We start from the raw sequence: 26,964 nt of genomic DNA on the forward strand, positions 1-26,964 counted from the left end.
CGCAACTTGTGTTTAATAATTACACTTTATTCTCGTATTTGATAGAGCATCGTCGAATCCCGATCGATCGGCTCTTTACAAATATAATATCTGTGTATATAATTTATGGGTCTCGGACAGAACGCATATCGAGGGATCACAACCGCTTCTTTTACAATTAAACTTATATTGGGAGGGAGAAATAGAGGAAGAAAGGGTCATTGGAGGAGAATGTGACGAGGGAAGAAAAACGGCCGTTTTTAAGTCGGCTTGCTTTAAATCGCATGACCTCTGTAAGAATTATCTAAATAGTAAGAGTAAATTCAAAACGATGTACTGTCGCCAACTTCGTCAAATATGCCCATTTTTTGTCTTCTATTTAACAATTCATAACGATATAATAAATCGATTAAAATTCTCACGATTATAGAAAAAAGTTCACAATAACTCATCCCCGCTGCATAAATAACAATTTTAACGAACATAAATTACTTGGTATTTGTATAAACAAATTGGCTAGTCCTTTTTTTTTTTTTTTATTCAATTATCTAAACGTAATGCATCGAATCCGATTTATTTCACTTTCAGATAATACGTTTGACCGTTTTACGATTGTTCGTTTCTGGAACTATGTAAGTTATTCCGATGACATGGTGCGGTCTAATGTACTTACATTTCGTTTTACTTTTATATATATATGTATATATATATATCTTTTTTATTTTTTCTTTTCGATTTTTTTCAAATAGTGTATTGTTTCCATTTTAATGTACTCTTCGTAAATATTCTTAGATACTTATCTCCTATAGACGTTGGTATTCAAATCGTTTCCGATACTTTCTAAAAGACTTTTCATTTATGCGAACTACGTTTTATATTGCACAACATAACAGAAATATTAACTCGTACTTAATTGCAAGGAACGGATTCTCCTTAAAACAATTCGAAGAGAATAAATGTTTCACGAAGTACGAACAAAAATGAAATACGGTGTATGTTACTATTTTACCAAAGCACGTATTAGGTAGTACAGTACTAAATGCTGCCTATTGCCTCGTATCAATTAATTACGTAATCGAGTTACATTCGAAACAATAAAGCGACGAAAACATCTGAAAGTGAAATAGTACGTTCTTATAAATGGCAATCATCCAAGGGCTTTTTTTTTTTATCAGCCAATAATAATTGCATTTCGACGATTTGATAGCCTGTAAATCAGTTTTAATATACGTAATACGTATGTATTCGATCTATTTCATCGCAAGATTAAAAATCTCTCAACGACTGAGATTCTTCTTCTTACACGCAAAGTGCTAATACATATATCTCGTTAATAATTATATTTTGCGTTTGAATTAATATCTTTTTAATTTTCTTTAATACCCATTTGTTTCGTTCGAGCATATGTCCTTCGAATAAAGGCGATAATAATAATCTGCATAAAATCATCATCTTAAAAATACTGGTTCTCTGTTTTTTCTCTGATTTTTCGTTCATAGAGAATAAACAATCTAACATTTCTACAACATACCTTGAAACATATTGTCGATAGTTTGGAATACTGAAAACTAAAATAAGTATTTAATCGTGTGTGTACATAGAAATACGACTTAACGCGAACGAAGAAAAATATAAGAAACGGAAAAATAAACGTAGAGCGAAATGAAAGAATATCTATGTACATGATACAGCGCGTTTCATTAAACAATTCTAATCAAATCAGCTGCAAAGCGATGGCAATAAGAGTAAGTGGAATAATCAGCAATATCTAATAATTACACTGAACATTGAACATGGAAGCAATAAATAGTCAAAATGAGAATGTGGAAATTTCTTGGAAACGTTAATGGCAATAAAAGAATCATTCGGATCTGGAAGATATAGCTACATAATTGTCCAGAGAACAGAGAAGTGATCCTTGATCCAAATCCAATGAAAAAAGAAAGTATTAATTTTTTATTATCATATTAATTATCTTAATCAGATGTAAATCAGGAAAGAGGTAAATTTTACTCCTTTCCCTTGGCGTCTTCGTGCTAAAATATGAAAAGTAATACTCACGAAAAAACATTAGCGAAGTCAGAATTACCGTCCTTTTTTTTTTTTGTTTTTTGGTTTTTGTTTGTTTTTAAACTTTTCGTAACAAGCACACTCGGGCGAGTTCTATCGATATACGATTACCTTTTAATCACTAATCAGTCAACATAATAATAATTACTTAAAATGCTATATTTAAATCATACTCGAAGAAAAGAAATTAAATCTGCCTTTTGTTATTAAAGTCTTTAACGATCACAAATACCACTACGTGTCTCACCCGTTCTTTCCTGTTTTTTTTTTTCTTTTTTACTATTCATCTGTTTGGCATAACCGCTAGTTAGTGATAGAACATATCATACAATGTTATGCTCTTAATGTTCGCGCCTTAATAAAAATTTTGTCGCCTTGTCGACGAGCTTCCTTAAATGAAGGAAAAACCGAGTACAAGGCTGTCATTTCTTTTTGGCTGGATTCCTTTGTGGTGTAGATGGTCTTGTGGCTTGACCCGTATTCAAGCTTAAGTACTGGTATTTAGCCTTCTTCTCTGACGGTTTCAAAATCTGCACGTACACCATGAATAATAGATAAGACATGAACGAAATGCACCATGCAATGCTCAACAAATTATAATGCAGTAGTGCTCGCTTAAAATACAATACAAATGTTTCACCCAAATTCAAATGACCGCAATTATTCTCAACTACTGAATATCTCAGGCTCAGCGTAGCCTAAACTTATTGACAAAAACTAGAGTGATAGATAGGCGATCGGATGATCCATTTTTATATATAATTGATTGCATTTTTACATGCAGTCTCATTTGTTCTTCCTTATTTTAACATAAATTACAATCTAGTACCCTGATTTATTGGACTTTAAGCGAACATTACTATTTCATCATGGAATATTCACAAATCCTACCTGAAAACTGCACATTAAAGTTTCGTCAACACTCATCATTCCTCCGGCATTGTCGAACTCCCCGCAGTAATTTGGCGCGGAGAACAGGGTGACCAATTGTCGTTTCGCGAAAAACTCGTAACCGTCTTCGACTACTTGATGTGCTCTACATATTAAGTCCATATCATGACGATTTAAGAACTTCGACACCACGTCTGGTCCAAATGTGAAAGATACACCTCTATCGTTTTCGCCCCATCCCTAAAACATAGAAGACAAAAGTCCATAATGTATTAGTTTGGAATTACTTCGGAAGAATCGACGATAAATGATTACACAACGAAGAAACATTATACCTGGACTTCTTTATCTGGATCGGACCATAACAAGTCACAGAGAAGGCCAGTATCAGGTACATCTGTCGGACGCATTATTCTTTTGATTTGTTCCATATTCTGCTAGATAGTAAATAAATATTTTTTATTGTACATTTTTTGAGAGTCGATAATTTTATGATGGAAATATCGTTAAACATGAAATTAAATTACATTAATTACGTAATAAATGAAAAACCTTCCGAAAAGAAGGGTCTATTAAATGCAGAATCGTTTCATAAAACTTTCATGTATTTTGTAAATATTAAAGAGAAGGTTCTTTAAACGTAGCTAATAATTAAAAAAGGACTAGGACAATTCGCTATCTTATCTTGTAGGCTTTCCTCGAAAATTCTTCGATAATTCTTATTGTTACAAATTTTTATCGAAGAAAATATCGAACGGCAAAAACAGAGTAGCAATGTATTTATGAAAGAAATTTTCTCAAGAAGTGACCTTTTTTTATGAATGACAAAAGATCGATAGTTTATTTTATAAAGATATTAATCTTTTGACATTCTAACAGGGATCAAACTTTTAATATTTTCCTTCTTACATTGAGTATAAATAGAAAATCAATATTTCCAGCGGCCAGTTCTTTTATAAATCTTCCTCCGTGAACGAACATGCTACACAAGGTTTCAATTAAAGACGAAAGATTCGAGAAATATGGATACGCAATGGACACGAGCCAGATCTAGCTCCAAATTCAGCCAAGGTTAATGGAATTTAATTTTTAAATAGTAGAAGCTATAGAAGTAGAATATTAAAGTACGCTCATCGATATAGGTCTTATTTTTTTTGATGAAAATCGAATATTAAATCTCCCTGGCGAGTACAAATTTCATACCATATATTCGTCTGCAACAGGATTAAATAAATCAACGAATTTCACGCTTCATTATATGTATAAGCCAATCAACAGTTGCGTGCTAACAATCGCAATTTTAACTCTTCTTAACGCCTTAAAAATAATATCGAAAATTCTGTTTTAAATATAGATTCCATTTATATTAGTTATTCTTCTTTATTTCCCAGTGCATCGCAAATTCCAACATATTTTATAATTTGTTTGTTAATTACGTGTTTCGAATAAATGTAAGTTATCCGAGGATAGTAGCGAGAAATTTTACGAATTAACTTTAAGACGCTTAATCGTTTATACAAATGGACATACGTGTATTTCATAAATTTTCCGTTTAGCTTGTTAAGAAATGCTCTTTAATGCCGTATCGATTTTAACGCGCCACTTCCGCACGCAACATTACAGGAATGAATTCTTGCTTGAAAAATTTTGCCTCTTATCCAACGTTTAAAATATCTCTCGCGTAAATACCTTTTTGCGATCTTTCGCTTTGTTATTTCTTTGACCATTCGCGATTGTTATTCCTATAGATAATAACTACGTAGAAATTCAATAATCATAGACACAAATAAATATCAGACTATATAGAGCGTTACAAAAAAGTATATGACTTTATGAGCATAAAGTACTCACAGAGAAGAAGGAATATCTATAGAATCGACATAAATCCTAAAACTAATTCTTTCGATGTTATAGGAAATTATAAAAACTTACAGAAAGGAAAAATATATATATGTCGTTTAACAACGAATAATAAGGAAGTAAATTGTAAATTATCCCACGATCTTTTATCCCCAGAATCATCCTCAAAATAAATCATCATCTGCGTTAAAAACATATTCGTTGATATGTACACACATGGAAAAACATAAAAATCCCCGGTAATTTAATTTCGAAAATTTCGCAAATAATTTTCTGCAGAGATCGATATCGAATCACCTGAAGATCTGGACTGAGGCCGCCATGACAGCAGAATATTTTCTCGTCGATGATCGCAGCGATCGGTAGACAATTGAAGCAATCGGTGAACGTTTTCCATAGTTTGATGTTGTATCTTCTCTTACATTCGTCGTAGAACCCGTATATCCTGTTTATGCTGGCGCACTCGTGGTTGCCCCTCAATAAGAAAAAATTTTCCGGGTACTTGATCTTGTAAGCGAGCAGCAAGCATATCGTTTCCAACGATTGTTTGCCCCTGTCTACGTAGTCGCCGAGAAACAAGTAGTTCGCCTCTGGCGGGAAACCGCCATATTCGAATAGCCGTAACAAGTCGGTGTACTGGCCGTGAATATCGCCGCAAATCTTAAGCGGCGCCTCCAGTTCAAGCAGGATCGGCTGCTGAAGGAAAATCTCCCGTGACTTGAGGCAAAGGCCGCGGACCTCGCCCTCTGACATTAAGACGGTCTTTCCTGGCCGGCATCCTCGGACTGCGCCCAAAAATTCGCACGTTTAAATGGATTTCCTGCCTCTGTCCCCGGGGTTGGGCGACGCATCGCGAGACATCGGAGAGTCGTTTTGTCACAGGTACATCGAGCATAACTCTACGCTGGAGCATGAAGGTATCTGACTGCCGAGAGTCGATTTTTTCTCAAAAGGGGGAAAAACAAGGGTAATACGATTATACGGATTCCACGGATCGTCCTATTCGGTAGGGTTTTCTCTTGTTGCTTACATAAATACAATCTGGACACGTTCGGGACTAATGGTGGCTAATCTTTTTTCGATCGACTCGAATGACAAAGTTCGTTATTCATATATCACATTTCGTGTTTAAATCCATTAAACGCTAACGTAAATGAAATTCCACACTGTGCATGTTTGTTTTGTCATGTTCGATCGGTGAATTTCGTTTTATACGCAATTATAATATTTAATCGAAGAATAAAATTGTACGAGTACCTTATTACGCACTTAGTAGTTTCCATTGATACCGTAATATTAAATGTATTGTAAGTTTGTAAAAAATAGTTCTATAATGGAATATATTAATTTTATTTGTTTAATCAATTATCAATTTTTAAAATAAAAGAGAAATGCACACGGGATGAAATTTCATCTGTGACAGCGTTAACGTGATTTCCTTCGATGACAACTTTTAAGGCTGATTCTTCAAAACAAAAATAAATATCTAGATTTTACTATCTCGTATCGTTTTTCTTTTTTTACATTAAAATATTCGTGTAATGAAAAATTATCATTCAGGCAACGGTATTATACATATATGATCTTCTCCGTTAAGATCGAAGACGCAAGAACGCAAGAGGTTTAATCATAAAAACATCAAGCAATGCGATATAGGTGTTCTCCTGATGCAATACTCGGGGACACAAATGGTTGTCGTACACCGTCGTTATAATGCTTCGAAGGGATTAAGCGGCTGTATGAGTTCGAATAATACCGTATGAGCGTAAACTTGCGGAACAGTTGAAAACAAAAGCTCGAAGCCGGTTGGTGATCACGTGTAGATACCACTGATCGTGATATATGAATATAGACTACAGTAACGTATAGAATATAATATGTATATGCATGTATATCAAGAGTACGTTGTACGTATGTATACGTATACGAACGAGCAAAGAAATATGAAATTTCGTTCGCAGATTACTCTTCGGAACCTTGCATCAGTGTCACTGGATTATTTATAGCTATAAAGGAATTCACGGTGTGGTTAAACTGGGCCGATGATGGTTATTGGAAAACTGCATATCAGCAAGGTCACATCAACGAGTATCTAGGCACCATAATTAATGGCGAAAAGGGAGAGACAGAAAAAAAAAAAAATGACGGAATTCCTGTAGCGGAAGAATAACAGAGAGTTCGAAAATGACAAAATGTCGGAAATAAAGTCTATTAATAATTCGGTTTATTTATGGAAACGGGGCGTACGATGAAAAAATTGTAGTCATCGTCATCGTTATATTTGCTCACACACGCGATAATTTGAACTGCTCTTTAGCCGCGACGTATTACGATTCATTTCAACAGCGTTATCAATTCGTATATTGTAATAAACGTTTCATGGAAATGTTGTTCGCGATAAAATACAAAGATAGTACTGTAGGCACGCAGGAAAGATCAAAATGATTTTTCTTCGCCAAGCATTAACATCTTCATTCAAATTAAATAAGTTTCCTTTTGCAACTCTCAGAAGAATAAATTTCCTTATTAAGCAATGGTACACATATGTTATATACATTAATCTTTCTGGTACATAACAAACAATTTGGCCTTCTTATAATATATGTACGTCAAATAATAGGCTCGCAACAAATATGCTTAAGAAAGTCAGTGTTGTAATGTATATTTATTAACTGAACACATTGAAAGAAACATATGCCAGGGTAGTATAAACATTGATACTAAAACATACTCATGAATATACATCAAATTGTGCCGTAAGTTCTTGAAGAAGATTGTGATACTATTTTCTTAAAAAAGTAATCGATTCGCTAAAAGAAGATGGAAAATAATTGTACACATACTATTCGTATGAAAGCTAAAAACAACACTGACAAGTATCGTATGAAACATGCATTTAAATTAACCTGCATTCAAGCAATAATTTACGTGCAAATTGGATCATTACAAATTATACCCTTTATATAAATATGGCTTATTATTTGAAGAAAGTGATTTGAGTTTAATGCATTTATTCATTATATAGACAATCCCAAAAGCTTTGCGTTCTAACAGGTATTAGATACATTACGATATAGTTATATTTTACTTACGTACTTTACTTTAATAGAAAATTCATACATATTCACACATAGTTTCTTGCCATAAAGAAGCTAATGGGACATTATCAATATGATGATTGAGTTGACTGAGAATGAAGATGATATCTTGGGAAAATTTTGATGTTGCAGGTACCACAATGCTGTATATCTAGCTTTCTACTTTATTTTACATCGTAAATCATAAGCAAACGATGGCGAGCGTTCACGCACGACGTTGAGGCAGGTAAAAGCGCAACTAAAGAACGGAAAAAAGAACTACATGGGGTGGTTTCCTTGTTGCATACCGGCAAAATCCGGAGAGAAAATATCTTTTAGCCTGGCTTTCTTCTGAACCTGGTCTTTCTGCGTGTGGTATACTTTACCGCAAAGAGTGTTCCGACATGTAGCATGAGAAAAGAGAACAAACAAAAGGAAATAGTTTTGCCTTCTGAGAAAGTAAAGAAAAAGTGCGGAATAAATCCAAAGACCTCTGACGTGTCTAAAGAATTACGACGGACTGCAACAACTGGAAGAGATCGATATCTTTTTCTTTTTTTTTTTTATGTATATATATATATGTGCTTTTCTCTCTAATATCCTACAAACCACGAATTAGAAACGAACTTTCGACAAACGAGGAGACTCGAGGAAAACCATTCGTCGACTCGTAATATACACAGATATTGGATGTCATAAAGTAGATCGCGCACGATTTAATCTTCCTTTGGCTGGAAAGAAATCGTATACATATATACTCGATGTACGCGGCGCGACTTCGCATTGAGCGATTTTCACTGGGTATTACCGAGAAAACTTTCAATCAACTGTACACCAAACTGAAGATGATATTACCGAAAACAATTTCACACTTTATTTTCACATAGGCTCCCTTTTTATCACGTACCTTCCAACAATCTTTGTATCAGGTTGTCGACGTTCAACTCGACATCCGCCATTTTTTCTTGCCACTGACTGACTGACCCGATGTTTGTAGACTAGATGATACGTTTGTGTACGCACTTAACTGTATATATTACTCTCGTCGACTTTCATTGTGTATATACATGTGCTGTTATCGACTGCTTAGTCCTATATAAATACAAGAAAGATGATCATCGCAAAAACCTAATTTTATCGTCATTAAATATTATTTCCCAGAAAAAATGAACATGGATTTAGATGAATGCAACTGTACTGCATTTGGTTTATCTATATATGCATACATATATCTATATATGCGTATATCAAACAATAATACATCTTATGTAACGCGAAATGTCTATTCTTATATAAATGAATGCAATGTAATGCATTGTAACAATTTGCATATTGTAAGAATGTTTATGATTTGATCGTATCATTGAAATTTACAATTTACATAGGCAGTCAATGATTGATATCTTGTTTGGAAAATACGATAAAATCATAATTTCATATCATATAAATAAAATCATATATTTATACATAACAACATAAATTTCTACTATGTACATTTAATTCATAATAAATATACATAACGTAATTTTTTAATCTCGGTAATTGAACATAATTTTACCTGAAGACTGTTAAAAAAGCAAGAAGAGATAAAACGTGCATTTAGAATGCTATTAATCAAACACAAGCTACGCTCGTGAGTTGAGTATTTCCAAACATGTATAAAATTGTAATTAGATAGTAAAATCGTAATACATTATATTTACAATAAATAAAAGAGATATATATATATGTGTATACATGTATATATACATGTATATATGCATATATGTATATATATATATATATATATATATATATATTCATGTTATTCATATTAATATTTTAGCCTAAACTAATTCATATACTATAAAATGTGTTACATTTTTTGTGCACTTAATAAACTGAAATGCTATATTCACACAACGGAAAATTTTCGAGAATATTTCAACACAACTTTTACAATCCTTAAGATTTTTCTTATATTATTCTATCTTCTATATTGAATAATTTCTAATAACGCGTAAATGTACATATATATATTTCTTGAAGAAGTATTGTAGCTGCCTTATTAATAATCTCAGATAAAATATTGCAGTATTGCTGGGTTTAATTAAAAGTATCCAAACATTTATACTAACTTAGGCATATTTCCTGTGATAATCAGGTGGTGAGTCTGCATAGTCTTGTTGAAGATTAAAAAGTTCAGTATTATTTTTCTGTAAGTATTGTAAAAAATCATGAAAGTGAGACAGTAACAATTGTATGCTTCTTTCATCCAATGTAGTGTACGACAACATTCCTCCAAGTCTCACTGCAAAAATAATTGACATAATAGCAATATTTTCGATGATAAATACATAAGAGTGTTATTACAAAGTATACTTAAAAATAGTACCAAATAGTCTTAGTAAATGAAATGCACCATATAGTTGACTGGGCAGTGTTTCAGGATTATCATTCATAATTTGTATAAATTGTGGACGTTCCCACTTATATAACAATTGCAATCCTAGAGAAATATTGAAATATTCGCGAATACCTTTAGTTATTTCTAATGTGCTTTCCCTGAAAATAATTCAGAATTTAAGGTTATTTATCTTCGAACGAAGAAAACTGACAGATATTTATATGAAAACTACTGATGCAAGTACCTAACAGAGTCATTTTTTCCTACCGACTTTGAGTCTACATAATCATCTAAAATTTTGTCAACTGTATTTTTCACAGGTAAAGCAGGTAATTTATGATATTTCAATATTACTTCTGATTCATCTATAAGTACAAACTTTAGTTCCTCTGGTATCTTAATTTTAACTTCCACTTTAGTGAGATATTCTTCCGTTTCACCAGATGGCTCTAATCGGCTACAATAAAGTATTTCGTTTTATACATCTAGCACATAAAGTTAAGCTTCTTGTAAAAATTGGTGAAATCTTTTTTAGACAAACCTGCGCTTCTTGCGTGGTGCATCTGATGTGGAATCATGTGACGACGATGGCGTAACGCTACTACCAGTACTTTTACTGAACCGACTGACACCTTTATCAACTGTTGCAACAGGAGTGCTAGCTCTACTATCAGTATCCTTCTCACGACCACCTTCACTCCTACGTCCTTGAGTTTTGGACGAGGTACTACCCTTTTTATTTTTCTGTGCAGATTGTTGATTCGAATGTGCTCTTTGAACCTCCCTTTGTCTTTGTACATTTGCTTCGTTGTATTTAAGTACTCGACTTTCAGGAACCCATTCATCCCAACTGTTTATATTACAAATGTATTTATGATTTCAATCTTATTAGAAATATACAATGTAAAACAAAATCTTACTTCTTATTCCATCCTGCATAATGTATGAAATATTTAATTTGCTTTTCTTTAGTAATGGAGGACTTTAGACATTTTGCTTCATATATTAATGGCCCATGAAAGCACAGAACCTTCTCCCCTACAAATTAGAAGATATTTATTGAAAATATTATTGAAAATATTTATTATTCATTGATAAAAATTCATTAAATATACGTTAAGACCTTCGATACATTAAAAATTAAACGTGAAGTACCTTCTTGAAATTTACACTTAGGCGGCATGCTCGTGTCTTTTGAATTGCTTATTTTGACTGTTAGTTTTTGAGCCGATAGTTTTAAATATCGCCGAAATTTGCCCGATAATTCGCGCCAATGGAAAACAATTGATTCCCACTGATCAATTTAAAGCAGAACTTTGAATAAAGCGTCTTTTGCTTTGTGTTACATGTTCCTATGAAAAGGCTGATTCACAATACCAACGATTATGCTAGTGATAAAAGTTCCAATGATAGTGATATTTCGTTTGCGCATTTGTCATGCCTGAAACGCGGATTTGTTTTAAATTTAATTCAAGACTCAGATATGTGCAACATGAATAAAGGTAAACATCAAAACATTAGATATATTTCTTTATATTAAAATAAGTATTGCATATCGGCTACAAACAATTGACATAACAACAGTTATATATATTTTTTTTAAGCCAAATGTAGAATCTGTGAAATGTACGACAGTTATTATGTATTGCTTATCTTAACCCTAACCTATGATGTATCGATACAAAGTACGAAAATAATCAATAACGTTAGTAGCATATTTACATTGTGTCTAAATTTTATCTCTATATTCATAGTTTCGTTCCTTTTTTCTTAGATAAGATTGTAAGATACATGTAAAAAACGTCAACATATATAAGAAACAATCGATGTTCACACTTCGAGCGCTGACGCGGGAATGGCGAACGATTTACCGTAGCGCGAAGATAAGTAGTAATATGCAAACATTGCGCATGCGCTCTTCATTTGAAACAAGGTGAATGCGTAAACTTCTTCTTTAATTAAAGCACCGATTAATGTTTTTATATATACTTTTTAATTTCTTTCTCTTATCCCTTGACAAAATTATAATCGAAATAAAATATCAAGATCATAGATCTAAGCGGTAAAATTATAAATCGCTTTACTTATGCGGATTCATAATGGTGCATGTACAACAAGCGTAAATACGTTGATAATGATCAAAATCAAGTTTTGATACTTTATTTTCTCATACCGTTATACGTATTAAACGTACATAAAAATATTTCTTCTGCTACATTATTCGTTATTTTGATATAGACATTTAGAACTTGTACACAACTTTCACGAACGAATTTTCCGGTGCAAAATTATATACAGAGTAGCAATTAAAATCGAGTCGAGCAACGAGTGTTTAACGTCGAACAACGGAAATGCCGATTCGAAAAAATAAATACATCCTCTTACTGCTTTGTATATGTATATAACAAGGTAAACGAAAACCATAATTTTTCGTCTAATAAGGCGTGATAAGCAAAACACAAAGGTTGTGGAAAATTAAAAACATCACATCTCCCTATGACGTTACACAAGGTTATATTTTGTAACTTCTTCTTCATTTTTTCGTCTTGTTTTTTACTGTTCGACGGGTCATGCCCGTAAAATGTGACAAAATTCTCATTCGTCGTATTGGTACGTACATCGCTCAATTTTTTTTTTTTTTTTTTTTCTTTCTAAGACAATCGATCAGAATTAATTTCTGTACTTTTTTCAGCAATATTTCTGAACAGTCTCTCAAATACATTCGTAGAAAAGTGTATTTGTTTGCGTGTATATAATGCGTGCACGCGAATAGCGATGAAAAAAATCATCGACGAATTAGAATCGAACGAATTCCAAAAGAATATCTATACAAGAATATCTAAAGCAACGCGTTTCTATTATACTCCCTTTTTTACGTTTTCTTTGATAATTTAAATAATCGAATCGTCGTTGTTGCTCGCCGCTAACAACAATAATAATTTATTCTCGATGCTTAGGGCCGAGTTAGATCGCGTTAAGTGAAGATCATAAAACTGCCACTAAACGAAAATAGAAAAGAAAAAAGAATTGAGGAAAGGCTCTGTTGTCGATTGTAAAATACGAGAAGCGTCTTATTCGACAGACTGCCAGAAGCGAGCCAGAAATTTCTTTTTTCACGGATAATCGAGTTTAAAAAATGAAAACTGATGGACTGCCATCTTCGCGATAAGTTATTGTAAACAGATCCCGGTAAGTCTGAAAACGTCACAACGTTATTCGTAGCTTCGTCCTTTTTCTTTTTTCTTTTTTTTTTTTTTCTTATAATCGATGTGTTTTTTACAACGTAGCCCTTCTTCGAACAGAATAAAAAATACAATATGAATAAACCATTGTTATTATACTTCTTAAAATCCCGGACGCGCTCAGACTTCGCCGAGATCCCCGCAAACATTCAGGTAGAAAATATCGCAACTTCTCACTGGCGTGTCGGGATCGTTAATCGAACCGTCGACCATCGAACATTCGTATCAATTATCATCATTCGATCATCACGTCCATTCACACACGCTCACGCACTCTCTTGATTCGCGTTTTCTTCTTCTTCTTCTTCTTCTTCTTCTTTCCTTTGTTTTTCTTTTTTTTTCCCTTTTGCTTACCCTCTCGTTGCACGATGCGTATGAGAAAAGCACGATACCATCAATTGAATAGAAAGAAAAAAGAAAGAAAAAGAAACGAGAAACGAAACTAATACAACCCTCTCTGTTGCAGACAGGTATTGCGCGCTACGAACATTGTGCAAAATAACGTTATCCAAGGATTTTCATCTTATTTATTTCATTCGACGGTAAAACGACAAGAGGCAAAGTTATATTTAATAGTTTCTCTTTTGCTCTGAAAAATGAGCTATTCGTTATGAGTTATTCGTTGAAATAAATACACGTACAGCTAGAAGAAACATTTCGCGTTCCTATGCTTTTGGAAAAAAAGAGAAAATAAGTTTCCTAGTTTTGCAAGTAATCAGAATCCAGCGATTATTCTGCACAATATTCGCTTGACTATAAAACATATGTACTTATTACATATACATATACATCGTACATATATATATATATATAATATATATATAATAAGTGAATTTATAAACTAACATTTTCCTCGTGTAATGTATCAATAATTAATTATTAATCGTAATTAAAACTAACTAATCGATATATCGTGATAATCGCAATGAGGTGTCCGCAGCATCCGGTTTTTCTTTCTCTATTATTTCCGTTTTTGTCCATCGGGGTCGTCACGTTCTTACATTTTGCCTGTCTGTGTGTATGTATATATATATAATATATATATATATTCATATATTTTTGTATAGTATGTAAATTATTTACAGTTCTTTTGCAGAAGGGTGTGATCATTATTGTGTAGGCACTATGGCTTTGGACGTACACTAATTGTAAGTTGTACGTTTAGGGTACATCCTTAAGAGATTTCCAGTTGAGATAATTCCCTCCAATGCGTCCTCGACTTCCTCAAGGAACAAATATTCGTCATCTTGATCCTCCCTCGTACTTGATCAAATTTTTCACTGAAACACCGACTCTTTCAAACTTTCTTTCTTTTTTTCTACGCCGTTTCACGCGGCAGAAGTCAAGGCTGACACTGGTGCAAAATTCTCTTCGAAAAATCCCTTTTTTCTTATAAATCAGGTTCAGAATAACACTGTATCCTGAAAAAGAATCTTAAACGTTCTTCATCGTTACGACTCGAATTAAATATACGTGCGTTTGCATACAACGATACGCCCTAAGGTTTTCTGCTTTTACACGATTTTTCCTCTGCTTCCTATGCTCCTTCTTTCCCATCGTACGCTCGAGTTCGTCTCCGTGTTCGCTACGACATCGTCAAAGAAGCTAATCCAACACGACGATGATTCGACACGATGATCATGATCTATTAGCCAGACTGAATAATATTTTTTTCGCTAGGAGATCGTACTGTAAGATGATAATGTTTCGTATATGTACGTGTTCGTTATGTGTGTATTTTTTCTTTTTTTTTTTTACATGTCACAAAATGTTCTTCATCCGCACCGATAGATAAATTCAATTATTATAGATATACTTTTCTTTTTTTTTTTTTTCTTCATGCATCAAACTGTACAAATTGTCGCTCTCTATTCGGAAAATTCGACCGATTACAAAAGTATATAGAATAAAAACTATGCCTTCAGCCGCTCGCGCTTTTCATCTTCTTCGTCTCTTTCTCTCTCTCCCTCACACTCCGTTTTTTTATCATCATTTTCTCTTTTTACAAACGATTTCTTCGTCGATAAAGCCTACTGTACGCATCGATCGCCTCGACAAATATTTTAATAATTACAATTCGACCATTCCGGACGGCGGTCTCTCGGCGGTAAAAGCGCACGATTTAGAAAAAAGAGAACAATCAGTCAGTCCAAGTGACAAGAGAAAGGCGACCGCCCGGAAAACGTTTTATCCGTTGCTCTTATCTTTTCAATTATATATATATATATATCGATAGAAACATTATTCTAGGAGGGATCTTTTTTCATCGAAACTATTTTCTTCTTCTTCTTTTCATACGCTATCGATTCTAATAATAATAATTTTTCATTTTATACAATTCGATTAATTAACCATAGAAAGAAACAAAAGAAAAAGGGAAACATCGTAGTTGTTCGTACCAGTCTCTCCTCTCTTTGAAACTTCAAATATATCTTCTTCCTCCTATATCAACCGTTCTTTTTCACAACTAGTCTTCATACTCTTACATCATTTACAATATTAGTACACACATTGCACAAGAAAGCGGCGCTTCGACTCCACCAGGGCTATTTTACGAACTTATTAATCCCATAAACTCAATCGGCTGCGACCGTATCAAGCTGGAAGTGTTCACCGCGCGCGTTCAACATTATCGTGATATGTTTCTCCCCCCACCCCTCCCCCACCCAAATCTCCGTTTATTCGATACTTCTCTTATCCACGCACAGGCCGAATTTCGAAACTTACGGGCCGACCGTGATAACAACTATGTGCAGTCGATCTCTCGCGGAAACTGCTTAAAAAAAAAAAAAAAAAAAAAAAAAAAAAAAAAAAAAAAAAAAAAAAAAAAAAAAAAAAAAAAAAAAAAAAAAAAAAAAAAAAAAAAAAAAAAAAAAAAAAAAAAAAAAAAAAAAAAAAAAAAAAAAAAAAAAAAAAAAAAAAAAAAAAAAAAAAAAAAAAAAAAAAAAAAAAAAAAAAAAAAAAAAAAAAAAAAAAAAAAAAAAAAAAAAAAAAAAAAAAAAAAAAAAAAAAAAAAAAAAAAAAAAAAAAAAAAAAAAAAAAAAAAAAAAAAAAAAAAAAAAAAAAAAAAAAAAAAAAAAAAAAAAAAAAAAAAAAAAAAAAAAAAAAAAAAAAAAAAACTTTGATAAAATACTATCCGGTACTCGAATAACACGTTCTATCTGTATACTTTTTAATATATTTACACACGTGTCCATCTTTCTTTGTCTTTACAAAAATTATATAAGAAGCAGAATTATTTATTATTGATAAAAAAAATTGTCAGAGCAACGTGTCGATTTCCATTGTAACGTGAATTTGATCGCGTTTGAAACATAATTGTCGGAGTATCCCTGTTCCTGTATTTTCCTTATTTTTATCCCAATTTGTATAATGGGCCGATGGATGATTCGTACGCTACTACGTTTTCTGTTCGATCGTTCCCTTTGAAGTTAATAAAAGAAAAATTGTCAATCGATACGAAAGCGCTAGTATTATTGGATTAACCAAGTGATCTCTATCCGTTCGAATACTAAGGAGGCGAACTCAGAGTGGTAGTCCAAAAAAGACAGGGGTCTTTGCTTGTATTGCGTGTCACGACGACGACGATTAGGACGATATCCTTTAGAATTTGAAATCAAAGAGATCCGAAAGTCCCTCCTCCGTGCCTAACGCGAACGAATAGTCGTTTTCGGAAAGAGGCGGTTCCAGAGACAGCAGGTGCTCACCGAAATCAAGAATACTTAGATCTGCAACAAAAGAGAGAGAGAGCGAATGCTGGGTTTGTCCCGTCTCATCGAACATTTTCGCATTTTTCATTTCTTTTCTTTCTCCTAGGACTTCTATCTCTTTTAGTTTCATAGAACGTTCTCGAGAAAACGTCCAGTTACATTTGAACATTAAAACTTATTTGATTTATTTTTGGAACATAATAAGCAAGAATATTTATTATTTAAATTAAATATTAATTAGCGACAGTTAAACTGTTAAAATCGTTATGTTAATTTATTGTCCATTTAATTGTTTCGCGATGATATTCAAAGATTCATGTACATATTTTTATCACGCTTATACGTATAGTCATGTAATAAGTAAATTACGTGATTACGATTGGTTTTGTTATTTATTTTTAATAATATTAAAATTTCATGAGTTATTTATACAGCCTAGTAATAAATAAATATATTGGTATTGACTAATTTATTACAAGCAGAAACATGCTATAATCAAATTTCTAGAAAATTATAAAATTAAAAGTGATTAGTTTTTAATGTCGTTTAAAAGGTTGCCTACTTTTGCTTAGGTTATTATTATTAATAAACTACCAATGTACTGGGTATTAATACAATATCAAGAAAAATAGCAAGATATTCTGTGAAATAGAGTGGAAGGATTAAAAGCAATTTGTTTCAATAATGAGGTGAATGCCAAAAGAAAAAGAACACATATATAATTGCATTGAAATACAAACAAGCCAATAATTATTTTATCCATGAAACGTACCTTCGTGCGACACGAGCTTTGCTGTTTGAAACCGTTACCTAACTAGAACTCTGCCTGTGATGTGACTTTTATTTGGTTAACACACAAGTCACAGCCAGAGCTCCATCAGGGTACGGCTATCCTCCATTGTTGAAAAGGTAGAAGACCAAGGAAAAAAAGATAGCTCGAGTTAATGGAACTCGATAAATAATGAAAAATCAACTCTTACTATCTTTCTTTTTTAAGAGATTTTTTTATTAGAGATGTTCTAAAATTCATCAGTGACATGCATAACGTTTCTTTCAAGCATTTAAATAAAATTTGAATATTAAGATGATAAATATTTCTTTTATGCAAGAAAGAGACGTATTTGAAATATCTTGGAAGTATACAAACAAAAAAGTGCAGTGTAAAAAGCATTTATTAAAAAATAAAGTAAAATAAAAGTATATTTGTGTTAACAAGAAAGAAAGAAAAAAGACAAAAGAAAGAGAAATAAGAACTGGAGTGGGAACAATGTTGAAAAAATGTACAAGAGAAATATTAATTAATTAAAGCCTAATAAAAGATTAATTAGAATCTTGCACTAAATTGTTAAAGCATTGTTATAAATTAATGTGTTAATATACATTGATAACAAACTTAAAGAACTCAAAAGTAATTGCAAGGAGATAAAAACAAGCCTAATACTTGTATTCAAGATATATATATATATATATGTATATATACTATTTTTATTTACATATTTACGTTAAAATGGTTGTATTCACCTTCTTGCAATTATTAGTACCCTATACCCAACATTCGTGATAAAATATGCGATACATTTAAAAGCGTGTGTACAAAGAAGGGCAGCATAAAAAAATAAATAATCATGATACAACTTCATAAAAAAGAATAAAAATTAATATTCATGCGGATGCATTGGCCTTACTTTACTAAATCTTAAGCTCCGTTTATCTAAAACCATTCACAAATTTTATTAAAAAAAAGAAAAAAAAATAGGGAAAATAGAAAAGAAGGCAAAATAAAGAATAATAAGTAAATCTTAATAAATCCTGGTTTTGAAGATATACGCCATCCTACCTGAAGTGCTAATTTGATCCTCCGTTTGGAGTTGGAATTTGCCTCCACCCATTGGTCCATAATCATCAGATTCACACAAAAGTGCGTCCCTCATGCCTGCTAAACTGGTAACTGCAGATATAACCGGTGTGGACAAACGAGTATTCAACGAACTCTCGACAGAAGGTACTGGTTCAACCCGAACTCCGCTTTCTTCATTGGTTAGAAGTTCAGGAGGCAGACAAGGTATTTCGGATTCTTTTGACGAAGGCACAGGTTGCGTCGTCGTGTAACCCGGATTGGGGGACGTTTTGACTGTAGGATCATCAGGGCAGAGGAATACCTCTATCTCGCCATGAGATGACCTCATATGCATTTGAAGCTGTAAGCGTAGAAATAACACAATAAATAAGTGATAAAGAAATATGGATGGTTCTAATTTTGATTGATTTTTATGAAGAAAAATAGCTACCTTTTGCTGACCAAGGTTATTGATAGGTTGTGGAACATGAAGTGTGGCTTCTGGCGGAGCTTTTACTGCCATTATAGCCTGGTCTTTGTACATTGGGACAGAACGTAAATCGTGATACGTTACATAAGCGTATTGTCTGTCTGCACAGAGCTCCCTAAGATTTTTGTCTGCGCCGTGAATCAATCGATCCAGGGTGTTTTCCTTAGCTTCTAAATCTGCCACTTCCCTTCTGAGATCAGCGATATCATTCCTATCGTTTGGTAACTGACCACCTCTATAAAATAAAATAATTACATTTACCATTCGAGTAGAAGAATTCGGTATTTAATTCTTGATAAACGATGAATAACGTACTTCCATTGTATATTGTTTTTACTTTTCTTCTCCAAAATACCTATGCCTTCCAATACATTCGTAATGTCGTATATACGACGTTTCTGTACTTCTAACTTTTCAGACGCTACGTTCAAATCTACGACGCCGTCTTGACTGCTCTCGACTAAATGTATGAACTTTTTTGTAAGTAAGCTCAGTGATGTATCGTACCGCGTTCTTTCTACCGTTTTACCTGCAAACGAAGATAACATTTCTTTTCCTCGAAGATGTGAAGGATATTATTTTAGGTGAAAGAAGGGAAATTTACTTTTTGTAGGAGTGTGGCCAGCCAGAGAACTCGATCCAGATCTCCTACGTTTGCCTCTAGGGGCTTTGAAGGCAGATTGGCTAGGACCGGTAGTTCCCATTTCCAGATTCAGTCTTCGTTTCACTGCTTGAACTGATATTTGCTATAAAAACATAACAAAACAAAGTAATATTAATATGTTGCAATACTGATTTTACTATCATAGAATTTAATTATTTTTTTAAACAACGTTGATTGAAAATATCATATTTGATTAATATGTTTACCAGGAAATGTTGTTTGATCTAAAAATTATGTGTATGTAAATATAGCCTTATTTACTTCAGTTCGTGGTGGTGGTTGTGTGGGTTTCCTTGTTACTTGATAACAAGGTGTTTGTCCATATTGATGGTCTTGAAGATGAGGACTTGGTGTTTCTTCAGCCACTTTTTGTGCTTGAACTTCATCCAAAGAGCCATCGTCCAAAAACTCTTGTTTCACTAAAAGTAATTCATGCGTATACCAAGTATGTAGCTAAATTAAATGAAAATTATGAAATGACTAGTAATTGATACATACATAATTTAGTTTCCACCATGTCTGGTGTGACAGGCCTGGCAGGATCTTCCAAGACCACTTGTCTCCTTACTCGAGGCATCTTTATTGTTTAGGAGAACCTATAACAACCATTTATAAAAATATAAAATAATAAGCTTATGGAATACAAAGTTCATTATATAAGATTGAAGATAAGTAAGATCGGGAAAGATAATATCAAAGTTATAATAAATAATAACTTCTTTAAACACTTTTAGTCAAGAATTTCAAATATTACACAAATATTTCATAGGAATCAGGTACAAAAAGACATATCAAGATTATATCACAATATGTTAGAAAGTTTTATATCGTATTACATTGGTCCTATTAGACGTGTATGTTTGTAATAACAAATCGTAAATAAAATTTTCTCCGTCTGATATGAAATACTATTTTTATTTTATATTAAAATTAGATCTCAGTGACAATTATAGGGAAAAGTAATTACTCAGAAATTCCTGTCATCATATATAAATATTACTACATACGATAGAAATACATAGAAATAATGTTATTGAATTCATACCAATAAAGATATTATCAAGAAAATACAAATATTCCTAAACATAATGTATATTTTTAAGAGAATACAATGAAAGATACATATTGTAAGTGTTCCATTTTGCTTCTAGAATATATGAAATACTACAATAAATTTATTAGCAAATACAAAATATTAAGAAATATTCCTATATTGCTTAAAAAAACAATACTATTTATTTTGTACGTTTAAAAAATTAATTACATTCAATATTGATAAAATTTTTTTTAATATCATTATATATATTTATCAAATCTATCAATGATGAAACGAATGTTAACAATAATAATAATTAACAATAATGTTCATAAGTATTTTTTCCTACTTTTGATTGGTTAAATCGAACTGTCGAAGTTTTTAGAAAACGTGTCATACACTACACACCGTCCATGAAGGTTAATAAGTGTATACTATTTTGGCGGATATGTATTTTTTATTTCATATCGTTTGTCGTAAAAAATTGTGTATTGTGTATTTTGAATGTATCTGTTACTGAATGTTCGTTAACAATGATTGCAAGAGTAGGAGAAAAATTGATAGGAAAACATGAAATGTAACATTATAACTTGATATTAGTACCTTGTTAACCTTGCCAGCAGTATATGCTTTATCAAAAATATACCATTTATATGTGAAAATTATTGACAGCGAGGTGTGCGGATCCGATAAAAATTTCTATCGATCGTCGTCCCTTCATTCTCGAGTTTTTGTCAGTGCCACCCATTTGTGAGTGTATTTTATTCGGTCGCGATAGCACATTTAAGGAGAAGCGACTTTTTAGATGCATATCAAAGAACAGACAGCATAGGGGAGAAGGTTTTTGTTCTTGAATCAAGCAACATTGGTAAATCCTAATAATAGAACTCGTATTCCAAAGAACTTCGCATTTGTCTTCGCGAAGGAAATGACAAACTTTCATGCTACAATAAAACAAAAAGATAAACAAGAAATAGACAAATAAAAAGAATTCTATCATTATACTATTAATAGAATATTTAAAATGTATTTCTACATTTTCTATTTGTTTTGGATACTTTTAAAATAAAATATTTTTATTTATTATATTTGAATTATATCTAAATATCTTTTTTTAAGAAAATATTAATGATGTTTTAGAAATAAAATGGTTTAGATATCTATAATATAATAGTATATAAAAATAGTAGTTGCATGGAACAACGAAACGGAAGTGGTTGACCAAAAGACAAGGTGACAATTTTGTAAGTACTGAACATCTGGTGAAACCTACAGATCAATTTCTGTATTGTACTTTAAGTTAAACGTGTACAGCAGCTGCAAAGGTCGAGACCAAATGAATGGAAAAACAAAAAGAAATTAAAACAGGCATTGTTCGTTATATGACTTTTGTATATTTGATTTTCCTAGATTTTTAAGAACCACTTCCTGTAATGTTTATAAAGACGATAAGGTTAGACGATGTAGCAACTTCAACGATCAATTACTTCATAAACAAATTAAGAAAATAACTATATATTATAAATATATGCAATATAATTTTCTATTATTGTTTAAAATCACTATTAAAATAGTTTCAACTATAAGCAGATAGTGCATATATTATTAATTCCAAAGATTAACTAATAAAATAATAATATAATTAAGATAATATAATATAAATTTTACTTTTAGAATAGTGACATTCGAGTTACTATTTCTAAAAACAAGTGATTCAGCGTTATCAACTGTGGCAAGTATTTCAAAGTCGATTAGAATTCTAAACTAATTTCCAACGCGTCGCCTCAGAAAAAATTCCCTAGAGTCATTTCCTTTTGTTATCCATTTGTTCCGATCGTACATGGTACAACGTTTTTTCGCCGTTTAGAAGCAAAGATCACAGGAAAACAAAATAGCCGCGAAAAACAGGAGAAAATCGTTCCTAAGGCCCCCGTTTTCAAAAGTCTCGTTACGCGCCTGAGCGGAATGAGAGACCCACGGTGCGGACGCGTACGAGAATTTTCGAAAAAAAGAGCAAGCGTCCCGAGAACACGAGGCAGCGTTCCGGGTGTGGTTTAAAGAGGCACGCCGCGCCGCAGGATCGTCGTGTTACAGCAGCCTTGCGTTGTAAGCAGTTTTAGAAGCAAACTCCCGGTCGAACTGCGTGGTTGTCTCGTTTTCGCCTGTTTGGCCAAGTACACACCGTACCACAGCGTATAGAACGAGCGATCGTGAGGCCAATAGCATGGTAAAGCGCATTCGAAGGTTGGGAGCAATGCACGATGCTGAGGCATTGATTGGTAGGATGTTATCTCGAAGATAAAACCCGACTGGTGTAACTTGCGTCGACGGCATTGGATGTAGAACTAGCCTAGAGCCCATCGATTGGTAGGAGTGAGGTCTTTAAAATACGAGATATAACGTCTGTTCACAAACGTTCCACACGAACGACCTTTAAGGAGGTATGCAATAAATCCAATGCTCTCGTTTGATGCAACAGTTTCTTTTTCAATTTTTTCTTTTCTATTTTCTTTCTTTTTTTCAAATTCATAGAACGTCCTGTATATGAAAAACGTGCAATGCACCACAGACGGGAAATATGGTAAAAGCTTCAAATGGATAATCGTACAAGCATGCCTTGTGTGCATGAGGCTTCAGGCCCCAGATGTTAGCGACGAACCTTACTGTCCTCCTTTTTTTCCGTCCTTCCGCTCGTGGAAACCGCACAGGTCGCAGGGTCTATCAGTGAGACCCGAATAATCGCTCCCTATCTCTTATCATTTTACAAAAAGAAAAAAACGTGCATCCATCACAGTGGATCTGGTCTTACAGATCGTTCGTTACAGAGTGACCGCGATCAGCTGTTAACGTTGATTGAAGGTTCAGAGGTTGTTTTCTTTTCATTTTTGCTCGACTTATTCTCGTGTATTTGCGATATCACGTAAAATGTTCGATCACGACCAAAGCAACGAACTTATACCGATTTTATTGAACTCGGGTAATGCGTACTCGCGATATAAATCCACACGCCACGCACCGAAGCGGCCATGCATACGAGAGCGAGCGAGTGAGCGCAAGCGGGCGGACAACGAGGGAGCGCGGTTATGCGAGCGCGCGCACACACACTACTCCTGCTCGATACACATACATAGAGACGCCACGATTCGCACGCAATACGTAGAGCCGTTTAAAGAGCCAAGCCGGGACTAGAGTATCCCTAGTTAGGCGTGCTACCGGCACGGTCATGAGGAAACCTAGAATCAGTGCACGCTTTCGCGATTGATCGCGAGAGATGCCAGCGACTTTCGACGCACCAAATCGGTTGCGCTCGAAATAACGGGCCATTCTTTCCTTTTCTTTTTTTCCTTTTTCTCTTTTTCTCTTTTAATTCTTTCCTTTCTGTTTATGCGCTCCAGTAAGCACATCTTTCGTACACGATAAATTGCGATAGAGAAAAGAAACACGCACGGAAAAACGCGCTCGACTTTTCGGATGGGGACTTGGAGTATGAATGTTTCGAAACAACTCTGTTACTATTTCCTCTAGGCAGAGAATATTTCTTTTTTTCCATCCGATCGGAACAAATGGATATCGAAAAACTGATTGTACGCGTGTTTATTTCCACTTACTTGGCTCTCGAGCGTGCGGTAGAAACTGCACAGTATTTTGAGACGGAGGCCCACGCTCTCTTCCGGGAGGTTCAGCCAGCACACGGCGCGGCGCGTGTCACAGCGCCGACGAGCGAGGCATATCCGTGCCTCCTCGATAGAGGCAAATACGTCGCCGTCGTGGTCGTGATCGTTGTCGTCGCGTTGCCGATATTTCTAGATGCAATTTTCACTGTAGGCCTGTCGATGACAGGACAAGGAAACGTGTTCGTCTGGGGAAACGACCAGACGACGAGGCTTCTCCTAACCCGGTCTTCCGAGGCTAGCCCGTGCACGAAATGTTTCTCTTGCTTTTTCGCTTTGGTATATTATATACAGACTTCGTACATATGATTTACTATTCTCTCGCCCTCGCTCGTTTTCTCTCCCTCTGTCCTTCTTTCTCAACTTGTAAACGGTTGTCGTTGTCCTCGTCGTAGTCGTAGTCGTAGTAGTTGCGTGGCCTTTATTTCTCACACACACACTTTCTCTCTCTTTCTTTCTCTTTCACGCTCGTTTTTCTATATATCTGCTTCGTTCTGTCTCTCTACCGCACTGGTGCGGTATCCATTTTCTGCAGGGCCGATCTCAGCAATAGGAACGACAACCAAGCACCAGCACCAGCACCAGCAGCAGCAGCAGCAGCAGTAGACTGAGGACCCGAAATAATCGTGCGTAAAGGGCCGAAACTGTACGTGCGTTCGCCGTGTTTTCAGCTTCCAAGGAATGTATAGGCTCTAAAGTTCACGATAAGCCCCGCCTCGACATGATCGGTCGAGCCACCGGCGAGGAAAACGAACCTTTTCTGTCGGGGTGTCGCGCGCGCACACGAGGCCGGCTCGTGAGCTGGGCGATTGGATGGACGGGGCTAGCTGGCGCGCTGGCAACTGGCTCGGGCTACGAGGCAGATAGACCCGTCTGTACCGGTAGTAGTAACACCGAACCGCGTGTCCGTGCGCTCTACTGCGCTCTCACCAACGCTCAGTGTCAATGTGGTAGTGGCCTTCTACCACTGACTCGATATGCTCTTGAACGCGTCTCTGTCATGGTGGTAGTACGTGCTTAGGCGCCTGTCATGTGTCGGTGCGTTCGTGGACGCGCGCGTATAACGTACCGGCGCACCGGCCATCTGCCGGTCGTACACAGGAGTCGAGTACGCGCGCCAAAACCGTCACTTCGCTTTTCTCCGTCCGTAACCACCGCGCCGCCAGCGATAGCAGATATCCAAAAAAGTTCCTAGATCGTGTCACCTTTCCTCAGTTTTTCATGAAAATTATTCACAGGTTCACTTGTTTTTACTTGCCTCTTGATGTTGTTTAAACGGCTATGATCTTTCAAGCATTCGTGATAACGTTTGTTTATATCCGTTAGGGTTAGATGTCCCACGATGGGTACAGGATGTCACGCTTTTCCGTTACAGCATGTCGTTTATGTTGATTGAAAAATGGAAGATTGAAAATTAGAGACACACCAGTTACACGAGCTTTTCATGAAGATAAAAGACACACGCGCCAAAACTGTCCCTCTCGTTTTCCTCGAAACTGCCACGCAAGCTCCGGCATGTAGGTGAAAAATCCCTATATCACGACTTTCCCGAGACACGTTCAAGCTTGATGTATCGGTTATTCGTATTTGACAGTTTAAAACGTCACGATATATCGTTTTGATAGATTATTACCGTACCAGTCCGCCATGGTTAGGGGTGTACGCTTTCGAAACAAACGGCCACGCTTGATGTTGGCAGTGAGTCCCTTTAACAGTGGGCCTTATCGCGAAGGAAAGGGGGCAAGAATCAAACGAATAATTAACACAGTCTCCTATTATGTAATTTTCGAAGCTTTTTGATTCTCTTCCCTTGAGTACACGCGCTTCCGAAGATTGGGAGGATCCCACTGCCTATCGTTTCTTGCCCGAAACTAAGCGGGCGGTCGTCGCTTCCTTCACGATGGAGGGGTGTTGGATGCCAGGGCCGTACCACTTTGCACGTGCGAAAGTACGCTTAACTAGGATTTTCTATTCTATTCTATCGTATGGCGAATCTCAACGTTAGTCGATGACTTACATTCTAATTCATATTTTCTTCTAACAATTTTATC

The 26,964-nt window shown here is 34.5% G+C and overlaps 3 protein-coding genes and 1 long non-coding RNA gene across 16 annotated transcripts; 1 reads left to right on the plus strand and 3 right to left on the minus strand.

Moving 5' to 3' along the window:
- Nucleotides 1–693: 693 nt before the first annotated feature.
- On the minus strand, nucleotides 694–10,166 carry LOC105680212 (serine/threonine-protein phosphatase PP1-beta catalytic subunit). 9 transcript variants are annotated; one of them, XM_012392518.3, is made up of 7 exons: nucleotides 9,995–10,166; nucleotides 8,785–8,969; nucleotides 8,186–8,257; nucleotides 5,098–5,585; nucleotides 3,276–3,374; nucleotides 2,941–3,180; nucleotides 2,264–2,579 (listed from the first exon to the last, which is right to left on the minus strand). In XM_012392518.3, the coding sequence occupies exons 2-7, from the start codon at nucleotides 8,834–8,836 to the stop codon at nucleotides 2,472–2,474; spliced, it is 1,059 nt and encodes a 352-aa protein (XP_012247941.1). In that variant the 5' UTR covers nucleotides 8,837–8,969; nucleotides 9,995–10,166; the 3' UTR covers nucleotides 2,264–2,471. The 9 variants fall into 9 exon arrangements, with proteins under 9 accessions (XP_033180241.1, XP_012247941.1, XP_012247933.1 ...); XM_012392510.3 differs by having other exon boundaries at nucleotides 3,276–3,377; XM_033324354.1 differs by lacking the exon at nucleotides 9,995–10,166 and adding an exon at nucleotides 8,505–8,608 and having other exon boundaries at nucleotides 3,276–3,377; nucleotides 8,686–8,800.
- On the plus strand, nucleotides 6,326–9,485 carry LOC117152463. The gene is made up of 2 exons (XR_004462850.1): nucleotides 6,326–6,658; nucleotides 6,762–9,485. It is a non-coding gene; the product is annotated as an uncharacterized LOC117152463 (long non-coding RNA).
- Nucleotides 9,878–12,226, minus strand: LOC100741325 (mortality factor 4-like protein 1). 2 transcript variants are annotated; one of them, XM_033324375.1, is made up of 6 exons: nucleotides 12,004–12,226; nucleotides 11,184–11,301; nucleotides 10,805–11,113; nucleotides 10,508–10,720; nucleotides 10,252–10,421; nucleotides 9,878–10,167 (listed from the first exon to the last, which is right to left on the minus strand). In XM_033324375.1, exons 1-6 carry the CDS (start codon nucleotides 12,071–12,073, stop codon nucleotides 9,995–9,997), a joined length of 1,053 nt encoding a protein of 350 aa, XP_033180266.1. In that variant the 5' UTR covers nucleotides 12,074–12,226; the 3' UTR covers nucleotides 9,878–9,994. The 2 variants fall into 2 exon arrangements, with proteins under 2 accessions (XP_033180266.1, XP_012247967.1); XM_012392544.3 differs by lacking the exon at nucleotides 12,004–12,226 and adding an exon at nucleotides 11,419–11,648.
- Nucleotides 12,227–16,869: 4,643 nt separating this feature from the next.
- On the minus strand, nucleotides 16,870–26,928 carry LOC100741567 (transcription factor E2F2). 4 transcript variants are annotated; one of them, XM_003485350.4, is made up of 8 exons: nucleotides 24,851–26,928; nucleotides 20,705–20,802; nucleotides 20,468–20,625; nucleotides 20,147–20,288; nucleotides 19,858–20,071; nucleotides 19,504–19,777; nucleotides 19,053–19,413; nucleotides 16,870–17,233 (listed from the first exon to the last, which is right to left on the minus strand). In XM_003485350.4, exons 2-8 carry the CDS (start codon nucleotides 20,781–20,783, stop codon nucleotides 17,109–17,111), a joined length of 1,353 nt encoding a protein of 450 aa, XP_003485398.1. In that variant the 5' UTR covers nucleotides 20,784–20,802; nucleotides 24,851–26,928; the 3' UTR covers nucleotides 16,870–17,108. The 4 variants fall into 4 exon arrangements, with proteins under 4 accessions (XP_003485398.1, XP_012248280.1, XP_012248268.1 ...); XM_012392857.3 differs by having other exon boundaries at nucleotides 17,109–17,233; nucleotides 26,552–26,928; XM_012392845.3 differs by lacking the exon at nucleotides 24,851–26,928 and adding an exon at nucleotides 21,846–22,235 and having other exon boundaries at nucleotides 17,109–17,233.
- Between the last annotated feature and the right edge of the window lie 36 nt (nucleotides 26,929–26,964).

The sequence above is a fragment of the Bombus impatiens genome, unplaced genomic scaffold (genome assembly GCF_000188095.3).
Source record: "Bombus impatiens unplaced genomic scaffold, BIMP_2.2 scf_0051, whole genome shotgun sequence".
In the NCBI taxonomy this organism is placed as follows: Eukaryota; Metazoa; Arthropoda; class Insecta; order Hymenoptera; family Apidae; genus Bombus; species Bombus impatiens.